This window comes from Diadema setosum, chromosome 3, assembly GCF_964275005.1.
Source record: "Diadema setosum chromosome 3, eeDiaSeto1, whole genome shotgun sequence".
NCBI classification, from domain to species: domain Eukaryota; kingdom Metazoa; phylum Echinodermata; class Echinoidea; order Diadematoida; family Diadematidae; genus Diadema; species Diadema setosum.
In genome coordinates, this window is record NC_092687.1 from 38022836 (window position 1) to 38040935 (window position 18100).

The 18100-nt window shown below is 39.8% G+C and overlaps 1 protein-coding gene across 1 annotated transcript in view; it reads right to left on the reverse strand.

Annotated features, from left to right (window-relative positions):
* LOC140226577 (nuclear pore complex protein Nup160-like) overlaps nucleotides 1–18100 on the reverse strand; it is a 43469-nt gene that overhangs the window by 5173 nt on the left and 20196 nt on the right. Inside the window, exons 14-29 of the mRNA XM_072307029.1 lie at nucleotides 17486–17651; nucleotides 16829–16990; nucleotides 14098–14248; nucleotides 13358–13491; nucleotides 11927–12181; nucleotides 10337–10406; nucleotides 9155–9370; nucleotides 8320–8415; nucleotides 7778–7872; nucleotides 7050–7146; nucleotides 6231–6336; nucleotides 5413–5582; nucleotides 4883–4949; nucleotides 2427–2540; nucleotides 1511–1733; nucleotides 721–865 (exon numbers count right to left, since the gene is read on the reverse strand). Of these exons, the coding sequence (XP_072163130.1) occupies nucleotides 721–865; nucleotides 1511–1733; nucleotides 2427–2540; nucleotides 4883–4949; nucleotides 5413–5582; nucleotides 6231–6336; nucleotides 7050–7146; nucleotides 7778–7872; nucleotides 8320–8415; nucleotides 9155–9370; nucleotides 10337–10406; nucleotides 11927–12181; nucleotides 13358–13491; nucleotides 14098–14248; nucleotides 16829–16990; nucleotides 17486–17651 (2267 nt within the window). The remainder of the gene's footprint in view (nucleotides 1–720; nucleotides 866–1510; nucleotides 1734–2426; nucleotides 2541–4882; nucleotides 4950–5412; nucleotides 5583–6230; nucleotides 6337–7049; nucleotides 7147–7777; nucleotides 7873–8319; nucleotides 8416–9154; nucleotides 9371–10336; nucleotides 10407–11926; nucleotides 12182–13357; nucleotides 13492–14097; nucleotides 14249–16828; nucleotides 16991–17485; nucleotides 17652–18100) is intronic.

Below are 18100 nucleotides of genomic sequence, written 5' to 3' on the forward strand. Positions count from 1 at the left end.
CTAATTGCTCTAATCAGAGTTCATTTTCATCAATCCAACTGTACTATTCTTACGGTAGGACATCTGGATATTTAGTGTTGGCTGGAGTGAAAACAACCCCATCAGTGCACAATCCCTATTTTTTTTTTTCTCCATAATTTGCTTTGAAATTCAATTAAACTCTCAGATATGGTCCATCTTAACATTTCTAATAGCCACATAAAATGTTTTTGATTACATAGAAGAACGGTAGATTGAGGATTTTGACTTCCGACGCCATGTCATCTGTATCATCACGTACATTCGTACGCTGTGTGCTATGCATGCACAGCAATTCACACTCCACCTCTGTACACGTAGGACACAGGCGAGCTCTTTGTTTTCAGTCCCGGGGCATATCATGAAGCATTTTGTCCGACAAAGTTGTCGGACAAATTTGCTCTCAGCCAATCAGATGCAAGTATTTCAGTAGCTTGTAACAGTTTGTCAGAAAAATATCCTACAAAAACGCTTCATTAAAAATGCCCCCCCAGCTATACCGTAAGTGACGTATACCCGACCATGAGAATGTTTGAGAAGCGACAGCACATTTTCAACAAACAGATTAGCCTGATCATCAGAAAACAAAAGACATAGTAAACCCGTTCCATACTGAATTCTCAAATGCCCATAGACTTAATACACAGGCCACCAGGTTCCTTTACAGAACGGGTGAAAATGTCTTTGTCTCAGCCAACAGACCTTGTAGGAGTTGACCAGCCACTGGGGCAGCTGGAATCCAAGGGAAAGGACCTTTTTGATGACCGTCTGGTAGTGGACGTGGTTGCCCACGGTGTCGTGACGTTCCAGGTACAGCTGCAGCAGGTGCCATACAAGTTCTGCGGCTCTGCAAATAGAGAAATTTGAAAAATCATAATCACCAAATAACCAGTATGACACAGTAAGTGTATTATGAAGAGGAACAGTGTTATATATGGAGAAATCCAATTAAAGGAATGGTCTAGTATTGGTTGAGATGAGGATTGAGTTTTTAACGTTTTGCGAAATACTAAGAAACCACTTGTGAAATGTTAGAAAACATACAATTCTTAGAGGATTTCTAAGTCTACTTTATGAAAATCCGTCTTGAAATGGCTGAGGCATCCAAAAACAAAGTAAAACAAAGGGATGCTAAGAAAGGGTAGGTCCCACCTTTTATTAGGATTGCTCTGTTTTGGATATCTCAGCCATTTCAAAACCAAGTTTCATCAAATAAACTTTGAATTCCTCTTAGAATCACACGCTCCGTTATATTCCATAAGATGTTTCTCATTATCTCACGAAAAAAAAAAAAAAGGTTTGAAACCTGAAACCCCATCTCAACCAAAAGTATACTATCCCTTTAAAGTGTTTCCAATCCAGAAAACATCAAAGACTTGATTAGAGTGGTAATCACATGCTAACCATTTTGACACACACTGGTTTTACCCTGGCACACTATGGTCCAAACCCCAGCATCTTTACTTTCACCACACTGACCAACATCACTTACGTGGGCTCCCGTCCCAGATTCAGTGACCCGACGTCGTTTGCGGCGAGCCACCTCCACGTCTCGCTGGTGGCGCCGTTGCGCGACAGCTTCACACACCGGTGGGACAGCCCCTCGAAGACCGGGGTCAGCGGGAGTCGGAACGTCTTGCACACGTCCACTGCCGTGTCGTAGAGCCCACTCTGCACGAGGAAACTGACCGTCTCCTCCGGTGACATCATGGCACCTGGTAACACGCGCAGAAACAGCAAAGTCAAATAACCACACACAGATGCAAATGAACATCAATGGGACTGTATCACGAGGAGATCACAATATACTGTAAAGATTACACAAATGCCAACATTTTAGACAGCCCTGCAGAATTCTGAGGATTAATAAAAAAGGCATATCTTTGGTGGAAAAAAATAGTATGCTTTACCTATCCTGCATCAGATGAGCATAGTAATACAATTTGGTTAGAACATTGAATCATTTTTTCCCTTGAAACCAGCAGCATTTTTGGCAAAAAAACAAACAAACAGTACAAACACCCCACATAACGTCATGGCTGAAATCTCTTGAGTTTGGCCCGACTCAGAATATAAATATCGGAGATGAGAAGTGCTCACTAAACAGTCACTTGCAAGTGGCCCATTTCAGACAAGCTCTGTATAACCAACAGCATCCTGGGGTTCATTTATTGCTGTAAAAGTTCACAAAGTCACATTTTTTTTTTTCTTCTTTTTTTTTAAATGTGAACAGTACTCATGATATATTTTAAAGATATATATCATCACTGTCTTTTTGTTGATTTCCTTCCCCAAAACTACACTAGCAACGTTCTACATAGACTTCTCATCAGGTTTCAAATTCTCTCTCCAGTCATCAAGACTCGTGGCAAATGGAAATGGATTCGACAAATCAGATGTCGTCGTACCGGTCACGTGTGCCATGTCTGGCTGGTGATTGGCCAGCTTGAGCCTCGCTGCCGTCAGCTGGTATTCCCTCTCCAGGTCGCTCAGCTCGAGCACGTCGACTTTCCGCCTCGGGGCTGAAACAGAGAGACAAAGAGGGCGACCACACAAAAATGTGTGATGAACCAAATGCATATATATCAGCGTAAAGTATTGCACACTTATGAATTCAATTGTGTGACACTGCTAGGAAAAACATGCATCGTAATAGAATTAATAAAACATGCACACTAAAAACAAACAAACAAACATCTTTTTCTTCGCATGGCACATTCTGATTGATACACTTGCTGACTATTACTGGTGACCTTGGGCGAACCGTGAGGGGTCGGCACCATTCCCCCTTTTTCTGGAGTTGGGCCTGGCATGTCAAAGGGACCACTTCACCAGATTAGCACCTTGCTCTTTGTCATGAATTGATGGAGTCAGTTGAATCTTTTATGCACACAAACTTTATTTCATTTCATTTCACTTAGTTCTATTGTTTCTGCATGGTACAAGTAATCAACTAAAATGACTTTCGAAAGTATACATATGGTTTATCATTATTTGTGGTTGAATTTGCAAATGAAAGTTAAGGAAATCATTGTGACAGAGAACAAAGATATAATAAAATGAAAAAAAAAAAAATCAAAGTACCATATAGGGGGATCCCCAGTAAGCCGAGCTTAATATTGGGGCCTCATTAGATTCACTAACAAATGAATGAACAGTTTTAACAAACTATCAAAGTACTTAAAGATAATAAAAAGTTTTGGTACCTCAAAAGTGTCCTTGAATTTCCTTGTCTTAGTTTGTGTTTCAGGTTAAAGTACCTTTCATATAACTAACACTGTGAGACTTACTCACCCCAAAGTGCTCTCATGTCTTAGTAATCATGCAATTAACTGCGATCAGCAGCCCCATACGCATAGCGACCAGCAGTCCCATACGCATAGCGTAATCGGGCTTCGCATTGTAGCATTCAGGATCATGACAGATTTAGTATCGTACGGTAAATGTCAACTTAAAATCCCATAAATTCGTCAATTTGAAGACTTACCAATTAAGTTGAAGTAGTGAAAACAGGCTTTGGGCAACGTTTGGTTCTGCCTATAGTCCCTTTCTGTTCGAATTGATGACTGAATGTGACTCGGTCGACAGGACCTTAGGAGAGCTACATACAGTACACTGAATACTACGGCCACTGCATGCGAACACATTACATGCTCACAGATTTCAAATCCATGAACGGATAAGATGTTTGTGTGCGCATGCGCTGGCCATGGTATCCAGTGTATGTAGCTCTCCCAAGGTCCTCTCGACCGAGTCACATTCAGTCATCAATTCGAACAGAAAGGGACTATTGGCAGAACCAAACGATGTTCGAAGCCTGTTTTCAATACTTCAACTTAATTGGTAAGTCTTCAAATCGAAGAAATTTTTGGATTTTAAGTTGACATTTACCCGCGATACTAATTCTGTCATGATCCTGAATGCTACAATGCGAAGCCCCATTATGCTATGCGTATGGGGCTGCTGGTCGCAGTTAGCTATGCGTACAATGGGCTGCACGCTGCTGGTCGCAGTTAGTGGTTTCGTACAATATTTATCGACGCTGTACAGCGTCGGCTCTGGTACGAAACCATTATTGCATGATTACTAAGACATGAGAGCACTGTGGGGCGAGTAATTCTCACAGACAACGTACTATAACCTGAAACACAAACCAAGACAAGGAAATTCAGGGAAGCTTTTGAGGTACCAAAACTTTTTATTATCTTTAACTACAAAGAAACCAAACAATTTCACACGACAAAACATACATGGTCATGTACACGAGTGATGCTACGAAAGAAAGAAAAAAGAAAGAAAGGAATAGTGATAATGGAAGATGGTCAGAAAGAACAACAGAGATGAAATAGAAAGACTCCTCGTTCACTGTACAACTAATAACAATACACTACAAATACAACACTATTGACGTTGCATTCACCCGGTTGCCAGGTAACGGCTGGGTGAAGCAACGTACAGACCAGTTATTCACGTGAAAATAGAGAAAACATTCCATGGCAAGCCTACAGCACAGTGATCTGTTCATCGCATCTGCTATCCTTTGTGGTTACATTTGAAGAGTTTGTTTGCAAAAACCGATAAGTCCATATTTATCGACTGGAGATATTTGCGATTAAAGGTCAAGAAAAATAAAGAGAATAATAAGAATATTTTTGCTTCTTTTGACCATAACTTCAAAAATGTACCTTGATATGTAGTGACCAATATATCATTTAAAAGGTATTATTTTGTACTTTATGACAGAGACCGTACTTCAAAATCTCCAAAAATGGACTTATCGGTTTTTGCAAACAAACTCTTCATTTATTGAAACAAGGAAAATAGAAAGCATCACAGTAACAAGAGATTGACTTCAAAACTCTACCTGGTTCATCCAGAGCGGCGCCCTCACAGTCTCTCTTGGGGGAGGCCCCCATCATGTCTTCAGTTTTCTGCAGCAGAGATGGGAACAAACGCAAGTTTTCTAGATATATACTTTGGATGTAAATACACATGCATAGTTGCCAGTATGCACAGAGTATAATCAAGCAAACAGTTCAGAAAAAAACAAAACAAAACAAAAAATGACTTAGTTTCTAACTTGAAAGATAAATGGCACTTTGAAAATTTTCTACAGGAAAAGCAGTGGCTGAAAAAGACATACACTGTGGGTAAACATACATGTAGAGTGATTTTTTTTTCTTCCACCTTTGACCTTTCATTACTTTCATTCAAAATAGATGATTGCCTTTTTATTATTACTCTCTCTCAAATCATATCACAAATTCACATGTGTCTGTCATCCCTAGATGAACAAATAGAATCGGTTTAAATCATTTGTTTACATTGTTGTTTTAGGAAGGAAATGTTAAAGTGCTAATTTGGATATACATACAAGTTCATTATGCTACTTACAATTCCCTGAGCTTCACTACTTGCTAGACGAATGATCCAGGCGTTTTCGGGGTGTAGGAGACGGAGCGAGTTCATCGCGGCCAGGTAGCAGTTCGCCTGTCTCTTGAGACTCTCAACGCCTAGCACTTCCTGGGCCAGACGTGTGGCCTGCTCATACATCACGCTCCCAGCTGTAGCAAGAACGTGGGAGGGGACAGGAGAGGAGATGACTACATGGAATGAAGGGGGTGGGACTAAAGAAAGTTGCACAACTCTTTAGATTAACCTGAAATACCAGGGCCCTGTTGCATAAAAAGATGCGCTCAAACACACGTCAGGTATCAGCCAATCAGAATTGAGTATTCAGAGATTCATGTTTGATTTTCAGACTTATGACTGATTTCAACTTTTATGCAACAGGGTCCCAGTTTATATGAATAGTTAACTTTTCAGGAAACCCCCTGAAAAACAAAGAAAACAAGGAATATACAGATTTTATCCTACCTGCCTTCATTAAAAACACAGAAAAACAGTCTTTATTTGCACCTATCTGTAAATGTGGGAGGGGAAACATTTTGTTTCTTTGCTTCTTGGCTTGCTTGTTTTTCTTTGACAGAAGGTTGACTGGAATGTATTCACTCACACCCACACATGTGTTTCCACATGCACATACACAGAGGGAGATTTCTAAGACTGAAAACACACTCTAACGGAAGGAGGTAGAGCAGGAGGAGGAGGAGGAGGAGGAACAGAAGATAGCAGAAGGTCCCGCCTCCCAAAAACAAAACTGCAGAATGAGATGCGTGCACAACCCTCTTGAAGACCACACGTCTTCCCACCTTGTCTGTAGTTTCCCCTGATGGTGTGAAAGGCAAACAGCAAGCCGTAATAGTCGATGGCGAGCAGATCCACGGATCGGGCTCTCGACTCGATGATGCTGACGATCTGGAAGATCAATCCAACACAAAAACAAATAGCAATGAATACACAAAGTCTATGATACCATCTAAATAGAAACCATCACTTGAGGCTCACTGTATACCAGTTCTGCACTTTATTAATAGATATTATTGTTGTATCATTATTATTACTGGTATGATTCAACAGGAAGGCAATGATGTCACTGCCCCTACTGATTTTGTCTTCTTTGAATTTCTCTTCCATTTATCAGTTCAGGGAGGGGGGTAAGTTGGGGAATAATTACAACATCTTCCCAGCCATTCCTCCTGCTTTTCAGTGCAGTTGGTGTCTTTTGGTTGTAATGAAATTGTATACAATTCTGTCTGAATGTAAGACTGTATGTTTAAGCAAGTAATACATGCTATTGTATGGCATTAGAATTAAGCATTTATTTATGATAAACATCTCTAGGTCTACTTAACAATTAGACAGCAGATGCCATCACTTTCACTAAATCTCTTGGGATTTCACTTGCATCAATGCTGACGTGACTGTGTCAGAAACTGCGAGGAAATCTGGAGACTTGTCATTTGACGAGCAACAGGGCATTACTAGAATTCTGCACCCTCTCTGGCATGTTATAGCACCCTCGTTCTGGTCTGATGACACAGGTCATGCAATGAGTTTATACTTTCCTACTGGGAAAAGGTACATGTAGGAGGGATTGGGGGTAGGGGAGCAATGAAGGATCACCTCACCTCGTCATGAAGGTCGATGTAAGGATACTGGCAGAGCTGCTTCATCTGTTTCCGATCGCAGAGCACCACGACAAACTGCCGCAGACAGTCGCGACGCCTGCCATATAACAAGCAAATATATAAACTTGTACAACAAGAGAAAAACACACTGACCCTTTACCAGTGTAAATATCCCTTGTTCTCAAAATGAGGCACAGCTACCTTTAATAATAAATTTATATCTCTCTTCCTCTAAAACTTAGCTGCCACAATCCAGTCAAGATTGCGACAAGAGTTTTGATTTCTTTCTAAAAAAAAAGTTATTCCTTGCGAGAGAAAAGTAGCATCCACACAAATATGTAAATCTGTCGTACTGCATGAACAAATTGCACCTAGTCCCATCCCTCAAACATATTGTGTATTCACTGAAAATACTACATCACATTTGTGTCGTCAAATACTTTGGAACGATAAGTTCTACATCGTGACACCATGCAAGACTATAGCATTATGGTGGCTAAATACCACTAATGTGGCATCTCAAAAGAATGTAAATTCAACCTTGTTTAAGTTGGCCTGGCATATTAAAGTCAAACAATCACCTAAGTTTAAGGTCTTTTCAAGTCCAATTCTCTTTATATTTTATCAATTTTGATCCCACATAAGCCCAAATACATTGTAGATTCAACGTAAACAAGGTTGACTGTATTAAAGTAAGAGCAGTAGAATCTTAATTTTTGACCTCTCACCTTTCGGGGTCAGGGTTGGAGGTCATGGCAGAGTAGGCCTCATCATTGTGGCCCAGCTCAAGGTGATACTTGAAGATCTTGGACCAAAGAGTGGGCTGGGTTCACATAGATAGGGAGGAAACATTTTTGGTCTTGGCATCAATACACAAGTAGTAACAGTAACTGTCTTTAGAAAAGCAGTAGTAGTCATAAAGGTACACTACTTCTAGTACTACAGCATCATCTGCATCATCAGCATCATTATCATAATCATCATCATCATCATCTTCATCATCATCATCGTCATCATCGTCATCATGGTTAGGCATGTGACAGCAAATGCAATTGACTTGGTACGAAAGACAGTGGAGGCAAGGGCCCAGAACATACAGACTGTAACCCATCCAAGACTGGTCCTGAGTATGCTCGGGGAGGTGTCTACAGGAAATGTGCATTATTGCAACATCAGCTCACCCTCAACAGGTTGATAGTTTACATGTCCCTTCACACACAATCATACACAGTAAATAAGACAGCAATCCAAACACAGCTCCTCCACTCACCACATTTGGATCTCCCTGCTCTGCAGCACTCAGCGCCGTCTTGGCCAGCGAGATGACGAGCTCCCTCAGTTCAAACTGCTCCAGTAGTCCGATGACCTTTGAATCACGGCAGATTAGAAATCAACTAAGTTTAGCAAATCACCTAGAGCACTGCAGCAGAGGTTCTGCACATAGGATGATCTTCCAATATTTTGCAACACAAGAGTCTGTTCTGTGCTCTCAACATTTATTGATAGTGTGTTATGCCAACTGCTGCGCCATTGCATGATGTGCTATTTGTTTTATTAAAAAAAATCAAACAAGGCTTCTAATTGGTTGATAATGATTAAGCTGAACAACCGTACTTAACTACAGCATCAAACTTTCTGTCCTCCATGGTGTACACTTTATCTGCACAAATCTGCAGCTGACTGTGGGCATGCCCAGTAAGGAGGAACAATCAGCACATTGGATTTTCTGCTCTTTTGGCAAAATGAATGCCTAATCACACTCTCAGCCAATATCTTACTAGTATTTTGCTAGCCACAGGCTAGACACATAAAACAATTAGTTGGGTTCTATTCTAGCACCATGAGAACACATGAACTGAATTGAGTGTAGCGCTCTGTAAACAATTGAAACACCCTACCGCATTTCAAAATTGACAGGCCCTCTGAAGACAACTCCAAATTTCAAAATATATGGGCCTTCTAATTCTCAGCTGATTTTTTACGTTCTCAGTCTATCTTATACCAGGTTGCTCTCATTCACGGTAAAATTGTGGACACATTGTTGACGAATCAGGAAAACTTGCATCCTCTGACCCTCATCTGTGACCTCTAACCTTTGACCTCACCTTCAAGTGGTAGAGTGTCTCAAGTTTCTCCCCCTGGAGGTCGGTGGTGCGGAGGAGGCGGATCAGGAAGTCCTCTGCCCCGACCCGCTGGGCAGCCTGCTGGAAGCAGCTGATAGCCTTGACCGACTCGCCGGTGTTCAGGTAGGAGTGGCCCAGCAGGAACTGGCGCGAGGCGGCGTTCCACTCGCACCACGGCGACAGCAATCGTATGTATCCCTGGGAGACAGGAGGAAGGACACGGATGCGAGGGGGAAAAATTTGAAAGGACATGTTCGCCTTCATCTAAATGCAGATTGAACAATTTTATTGCAAATGAGCTAACTCCATTCTTGCTTAGTTGGGATTTATGCAATTAAAGCTGCTGAAAAAAAACAAGAAGAAGAAAATATGGGATAATTTTTATCACAACTTCAAGAATATTCTTTATGGTACAACTAAGGTATAACTGGAAAGGTTTCATTTTGCTGTATTTGATGATAGACTTACTTTACAATGTTTATAGATGACGCTTAGCCCATTTAAAGATGAATCTCTTCACATACACAAAGATGATATCGTAACATCATATTGCTTTAATACTTGACAAGAGCATTATTTGCAACTGATGTTGGCAATCTTTTGCCTTTCTCCATGAAGTAAAAGTAATTTTTTTTTTTCAAATTCATATCTATTCATAGTTTTCTGCATTGAACATATTACAAATTAAATAATCTTTTTCTTTTCTTTTTTTCCAGCACACAAAGACAAACAATCGGCATATCAGAACATAACAAAATCTATATGCACAATAGTCTGGTAACAGAATGGAAAGTATGTTGATTTTCAGCTATCTAAGATAGAGGAATGAACGGTGATATGACTGAATAATGGTAGAATGTATTCGTGGGATTGGGATGCAAAAGGCGTTCGTTAACAAGCAAACAAGTCTTCACCCTGTTAGCCTTCTGCAATAATGGTCAACTTATTTGATCCCCTGCCCTCCTCCACTTTCAATCCCCTCTTTAGGTAACTAGTTGTCAACTTGTACTTTATCATATCTGTCAACGTGACAACCATTATGAATTAAAGTTATCCTTTTTAAAGCATTCCACAAAGAGATAGTAAGGACTAAAATGAGCAAGCATGGCCATGAAACTGAGGAATGAGGACAAGCTAGGATTTTGTTCCACCCACAAATCATACCTGGAGCTGGGTGTACTGACACTTGGTCATCAGGAATTCTGGGAACAGGAAGTTGGCGCTGATTGGCCAGCTATTTCAGGGGTCAGAGGTCAAGAAAATTTAAACAGCACTGCACATGAAGCTTCAATGTTTAAATACAAGAACACAAAATAACAATTCAATGTTAGGGAAAGCTTGTGTTTTGAAGGACCAATGAAGAGGCAAAGGCTTTGAAGAGACATCGCTGATATATATATATATATATATATATATATATATATATATATATATATATATATATATATATATATATATATATATATTTTTTTTTTTTTTTTTTATGATTATTATTATTTTTTTTTTTTAGAACAGGATTGCTGAGAAGCCATGTATACAATGGGACACACTACATGCCTCGCCAAATGCCCTTGACGTGGGAGTATTCCCCATGGTTATCAGCCAGGTAGCTAAGTAACTGGGTAACTTCGAAATGAGGCAACTCCCCTTCGATCTTTTCTACTGTTAGAATAGGCCCATGCAAGATAGCTTCATTTCGTTTACACTCCATTTCCTATCCTTATCTAGACAAGGGAGTTTACAATTTCTCGCCTTATATTGTTTCATCAACATTCCAATCAGACATGTCAGAAATCAAAGGGAAAAATGTGAAGAAAACCATGAACAAATGTATGTGGCATTGTCATCAAGTACTATTTTGTTATTTATCTCTTCTTTGTCTCATTTGTGAAAAAGCACAGCTTCTTTTAAAACTTTGTAAAACAAATATATACAAAAGTCTGCAAGCCTTTTGTGTGCATTGAGTGCTGGCTGGCACAGTATAACCCATAGTGTTGCACCCACTGTCAAAATTCACCGGCACAAGAAAGGGTCAAAGGGACTGTACAGTACTGGTTGAGGTGGGGATTCATGCTTTGAACATTCCTAAGTGAGATAATGAGAAACCTCTTATGAAATATGAAAGAGCATGTAATTTTAAGAAGGATCCAACGTTTACTTAATGAAAATTGGTTTTCAAATGGCTGAGATATCCAAAAAAACGATAATGATAAAAGGCGACAGGCAGTTAAAAGCTAAATCCTCACCCCGACCAGAACTGTACACACCCTTTAAAGGGTGTGTACAGTTCTGGTTGATTTGAGGATTAAGCTTTTAATGTTTTGCATGATATTCAGAAACCACTCTATGAGATGTCAAAGAGCATGCAATTCTAAGGGGTATCAAAAGTTTATTTGATGAAAATCGGTTTTGAAATGGCTGGGATATCCAAAAACAAGGTGAAACAACAAGATCCTAATAAAAGGCGTGGCCTGTCGCCTTTTATTATTATCACTTTTTTTTTTTTTAATATCTCAGCCATTTGAAAACAAATTTTCATCAAACAAAATCCTTCTTAAAATTACATGCTCTTTCATATTTCATAAGAGGTTTCTCATTATCTCACTCAGGAATGTTCAAAACATGAATTCCCACCTCAACCAGTACTGTACAGTCCCTTTAAGTACGATTGGCTCAGAAATGGAACCCCATAGCATTGTACACACTGTCCAAATTCCCTGGCACAGAAAAGGTAAAGTTACACAAAAAGGATACATGAGTTGAGTGACAGCTCTCACGGCAGCTGGGTACAATTTCCCCCAGTTCTGCAGCCCCTCCTGCCTCCGGCTACTCCTCTTGGCCAGAATGGAACGGACGCACATTCCACCAATGCCTTGCAGGAAGAGCTCAACCAGGGTAGGGGAAGCTGGACTGGTCGACTGCACAGGTGAGGGGTGCGACTGCCCGATCAGCCCGGAGGGACCATGAGCGGAGAGTTCCAGCACTGCCATCTGCCTCAAATGGAATTCACTAGAACAAAAGCAAAAGCAAAAACAAAAGCAAATGCAATTTAAGCCATCCTTAACCTTTTTCTTCAGCTTTTCAGTTTTCATCAGCTGCTCACAAAATAGTGTGGAAAAGTTAAGACAGAACCCACTCCGACAGCTAGAATTATGACATCTTCATATCTACTTTGTTCTGGTTTAAACTTTGACAATTAAGTAGTGTGAATTTATGAATTCCACAAGCTACCAAAGCCATATCGTCGCTGGGGTGACAAGACCTCGTATCTCAAAAATGTCAAAATTTGTTTCTTTTAGCTTAATGGTCAAATAATGGGTCAAGTGATGTCTTGGCCAAATCCTAACTGTCTTACTCCAAAAATGAAGCCACCATGACATGTCAAAGAGAAGGCTTTCCCATTCACTATAGTGCTTTGGCCGCCATGTTTTTTCGCTCTCCTGAACATTTGACAATTTTGAGATACGAGGTTTTGTCACCCCAGCGACGATATATAGGGTAAACTGTTGTTTTATCTGCAAAATATTTGAATACTACCTTCCATTGAAAGTTAAGTAGTAGGAATTTACCTTATGCCAGTCAGACTACAAGCATATTTGCATAATTGCCAATGAATAGAAATTACCTGATACCCAAATTCCTACTATGTCAGCAAGCCCTCAGGTTGGACTGAGGAGGCATCTTGCTACACCTGAATGGGGATGCTACCCTTTACAACTAGATCAATTAGGGATGGACAAATGAACGCTGATGATAGAGCTTGGCAGGTTAACACGTAAAGGGTTAATCACATGTAACTGTGTCTGTGTATGTGTTCCTTTGTTGTTGTTGTTGTTGTTGTTGTTGTTGCTGCTGCTGTTGTTGTTATTGCTGCTGTTGCTGTTGTTGTCATTTTTGTTGTTGTTGTTGTTGCTGCTGCTGCTGCTGCCGCTGTTGTTGTTGAAATATGCCATGCATTCAGCGAGTATCATTTTTTGCAGATCGGGACTTCTCAGCAATTTACTGAGTTGTTAAAATTTTCATTCATATAGCAATGGATGGAGAAATATAAGTACACGGGTCACAGTCATGCCAGGATCTGACTTTTCAGGTGTTGTTAAATTTGTGAATAGCACATGGCTTGCAAATTCTCGACAAATAAAAATCCTGGCGAAATATATGGTGTATACAGCAGTAGAGACTCACACTATCTTGCTCTGAGCTGGGCACGATGAACAGGTGGACGCCCACACCAGAGAGTGGTAGGCCTGAAGAATGTTGCAGGTCTCAGGTATCACTTCACACACCAGAGTCTCTGTACGTTCTGTGGCCCACGGCAGCTAGAGATGGGGTAGAGAGTGGTAGGCGTTACAGGCAAGAGATTTCTTCTCCCACCATAGCTAATGATGGCAGCTGGTGATGAGATGCAGAGTGGTAAATGCTACATGGATGAGATTTCTTTTTCCACAATAGGATGCATCAGCACCAGTCCTTGGATTTTGTGAATGAGCCAATATCAACAGTATCCCTTGATCCAGTACCGTGAACATTTAAAAAAATAAGAAGGGAATTTATATAACTTTATTCAGCCAATCATATTACAGGTATATAAAACAGAGTAAAAATTTAGGCAACCTGTGAAATGATTGCCCAAGACTTACACTCAACTTGAAACATGAAATTGCTTTAAGGACTCTCCTTGGATCATGTTTACTAAATCTAGGTGACAGTTTGTCATTACATAAATTAAATAAGAAAATATGGTAGGTTTCAGAAAGTGCCCAAGAACTATGCAAGCAAGCCAATAAATAAACTAAATGCTTGAATAAATTACCCGCCCCCTAAATTTTCACCAAGTAAATCATCTTTCAGAGTGGTGCGCGACCCTATCTCCACATCGCCTGCAGACGGTACCCAACTGACTGTGCACACAACTTTGCACTGACCTGTGAGCCCAGTCTGGGCACCAGGCATTCCAGAATGAGCAGCGACTGCAGGAGCTCCAGCCGCAGCTGGGAGAGCTTGGCCAGGCTTGCTGCCAGGCACACCGCAGAGAGGCCACTCCCAAGGGTGTGGTGGGCGGGGCCCATCCCCTCTCTGAGATCATCTGAAACAATGACAATAATAATAATGATAATAATAATAATCACAATAATAATAATAATAATAATAATAATAATAATCACAATAATAATAATAATAATAATAATAATAATAATAATAATAATAATAAATATAATAATAATGAATATAATAAAAATTAACTATAATAATAATAAAAACAATAATGATAATGATGATAATGGTTGACATTGTCAGAGTGCATTTTCCCCTGAATACAAAGTGCTATGAGATGTTATCGCTGGTTTCCATAGGAAATAACATACATGCAAATTGCCAGAGAGTGACAGTACGAGTCAAGTGTATATATAGTGACATCAAAAGAAATGGGTCTCCAAGTTTTGTTTAACCCTAACTAGGCCGGGCTATTCAGGTAGGTGATAGAGCCGGGGGGGGGGGGGCCTCCCAGGCCCCCCCTCCGGATCTCGGCCGTCGACCGCGCGATCGCGACGAAAATTGGCACACACATTGCCTATGATGTAATCTAAAGTACCATGAAGTTAATTTTTTCAAAAATTATCATTTACACTAAATTATGCTAATTTATGCATAATGATGCATGAAATCAGACAATTTGGTATAAATCACTAAATAAAGCTCAAAACAGGCACATTTTTTTGTGTAAATATTCTTTTTAGTGTCCTTAGCAAATGTAAGAGAAAAAAATTGCGCAATCAGAAAAATTTCCTAAGTATTTTATTGTTTTTTGAATTTCTTATGTATTTCTCTGTTTTTTCGACTTTATGTTTTTCATTGTTTTTTCGATGAAATTTGTCCATGACATTGTTCCGAACAAGAAAATGCGTTATTAATTGATTGTAATCAATAAAACCCCAAAATAATCATGCTTATGAAATTCGCCTGGAAACACAGTTTGCATCAAAATTGTACACAAATTCACGTTTTTGAGCAATTTTGGGTCTGACATGCATGTGCATATTTATGCGCAACTTCGGAATCGCACACCCGGGCATCGCAAATTTGGTGTCAAAAGATGCGGGAGACTCGAAAGAAAAAAGTCATGAAACGTCGCGGCGATAGCTTCTCGCGATAGCGATACATCGCGCGAAACGTCGAGGGGGGGCCTCGGAGGCCCCCCCCCCCCCCCCCCCGGCCTAGTTAGGGTTAAGGGATTACACTGTAAGTGTTGGTGATGATTTCAGAATAGAAGGGAGTAAAACTTCGTATAAAGTTTTATGTCCGTTTTAAGTGAAGTTATATCATATTTACACTGACTTGACAAGAAAAAGAGTTCTGTAAAGCAAGATATTTTCACAGCATGAAATTTTTGCCAATTGAATTTGACAGTCTATTTTCGCAGCATGAAATTTTTTGCAAATTGCCACTGGCATTCAATGCATATTCAATGCAAACTTTTACATTCAAATGCATGTCAAAAGTCACCATAACACAACTAAAGTAAGAATCATTAGTTTGAAGATATTTGAGCGTCCTGAAGGTCTTGAATATGGCCAAACTCAAAACACAAACATGAAATGTTTGTCAAAAGTTTGCTGACGTTCTGGTCATATCCAGCAAAATACACACAAATTCTTTCTCTTTTTTTTTCATTTGAGCTAAAAACAGGGTGCTGCATAACCATTTTTTTTTCAAATGGTTGCATAACACTTGCGCGAGCATGAACTTTAAAGTCTAAAAGAAAATTATATAAAAAAAAAAACACTTGTACATCAAGGGCTTGATAAAACAACATGATTTGAATGAACAGCACATGTTGATTCTCATACTAACAAACAATGAAGTAACATACAGTTGAACCTCTCGTATCCGGACAAGTCGGGACCGGGGCTCATCCGGATAAGGGATTTGGCCGGATACGGGAGACTCAATGCTTTGTACATACCGTATAATAGAGCTCTATGGTACATACACATACACATGTACTGATGTAGCCCATTGTAGTACCACATGCAGTAATGTGTATACTGTGACCTTTTCATTGTTACACTCAGTAACAGACCCCAAAATAGAGGTTCGTGTTTGCAAGCGGAAATCATTTTCTTTTATAAATTCTTGGGATGATTTACCTAAATAATTATTAAGAAATGTATCAAGTATATGTAATTCATGTGTGTTTCCTCCCGTAATTATTAAAAAAAGATAAAAAAATCATGGCGAGATTGCGTCCGGATAATAGAGAGATCCGGATAAAGGGAGGCCGGATAATAGAGGTTCAACTGTACTTGGTTTGATCAAGTGTCGGTGTTTCATTGCATTGTTTCAAGTATTTGAAAAGTTGCTAAAATCAAAGTATAGTTTGCATCACTAAACAGTCATCATCTTTGGGCTTCTGGGTAGTTGACTTTGTTGGTTATGGGGGGAGGGGGGAGAAATCAGGTGGCTTCAAAAGTATTTGCTTGCCTAATCTGGGCAAGCATTTTTTCTTATTATACAAAACACTTGCCCAATTTTGGTTTTCACTTGCCCCTGGCAATCAGGCCAGCAATTATGTAGCATCTTGCGAATAAGAAACAAAGTTTAAGTTGTCATTGTTACTTTCTCCACAAGAAATTTAGGAAAAGCGAGTTGAGTTACCCCTCAAAGTTTTGTTTTTTCTTACCAATGTCAAAGAGAAGATCCTCCGGGCTTCCCTCGGCGACATCCAGAAAGGTAAGGATCACTCTCAAGACCTGGACGGGATCAGAGATCTGGGCCAGGGTCTGGGTGATCTTCTCCCTGAAATCCTGACTCGCCATCCTGCGGTACGCATCAATTGCAGTCATCATCACGATTAGCGATAACAATGATAATGGCTGAGATGACGATGAATGACAGCAACAATAGTTGATCATAACAATAATATAGTTATGAAGATGATGATGATGATGATGATAATAACAGTAATAGCAAATAACTTACATATGACCATTACAATTTCACATCAGCAATGATTCATGTTAAACTACATACAACTGTTCAAGGGTAATATTTCATGACAGTTTGTAGGTTTTCTTTGAGTTTTGAATGAGCGCAATGAGACAGAATTAATTCAACGATTAAGTTGAGATGACCAAGAATGAAAACAGGAAAGGAAAGAAGCATGATTTAGTAAGAAAGAAATGAAGAAAAATGAGAGGAGTGGAGAAGAAAGAAGGAAAGAAGAAATAAAGAATGAAAGAAAAAAGCAGAGGAAAGAAAGAAGGAATGTATGAAAGAAAGGAAAGAGAATCAGACAGTGAGTGTAGCATTCACCCTTGTTGGGTCAGGATCTTCCCTACAAGTTCCTGGGCCAGGTCTATGGGCCTCTCCAACTGCAGGAGTTGATCCTGGAACCGCACCATCTCAGCAGCAGGGACCGCTGAGACAAGGAGCCTGAGGCACGTTTGTAAAGCCTGGATGTCCTGCAACAGGGTAGGGTCTGGGGATGGGACAAATCAAGGAATACAAGAACAAAAAAAATACATGATGATAATAGAAATCTTTTGCATGTGTGTCTGTTTGCACTACATGGGATATCAGAGTTGATATCTGAAAGTGTCTCTGATTTCACAGAATTGCCTTATTGCTTCTTGAATCTTGACATTAAAATAACTCCACAATTTAATGCAACTTTTGTCTTGTCTTGAGTCTTGAAATATGAATCAAATATTGACTTTGTTCTTGACTTATTAAAGCCCACAATTTTGATGCAACTCTTGAGTCTTACCTCAAGTCCCGAGTCATGAATTGACTCTCTTCTTGACTTGATCGTTCGCTTAATTCCCAAATTTGAACTTGGTGCATGAATATTGACTTGTGAATACTTACAGATTCTGGTAACCTGATTTTCCTTTCATATGCTGACTAAACTTTAGAATCTTAACTTTA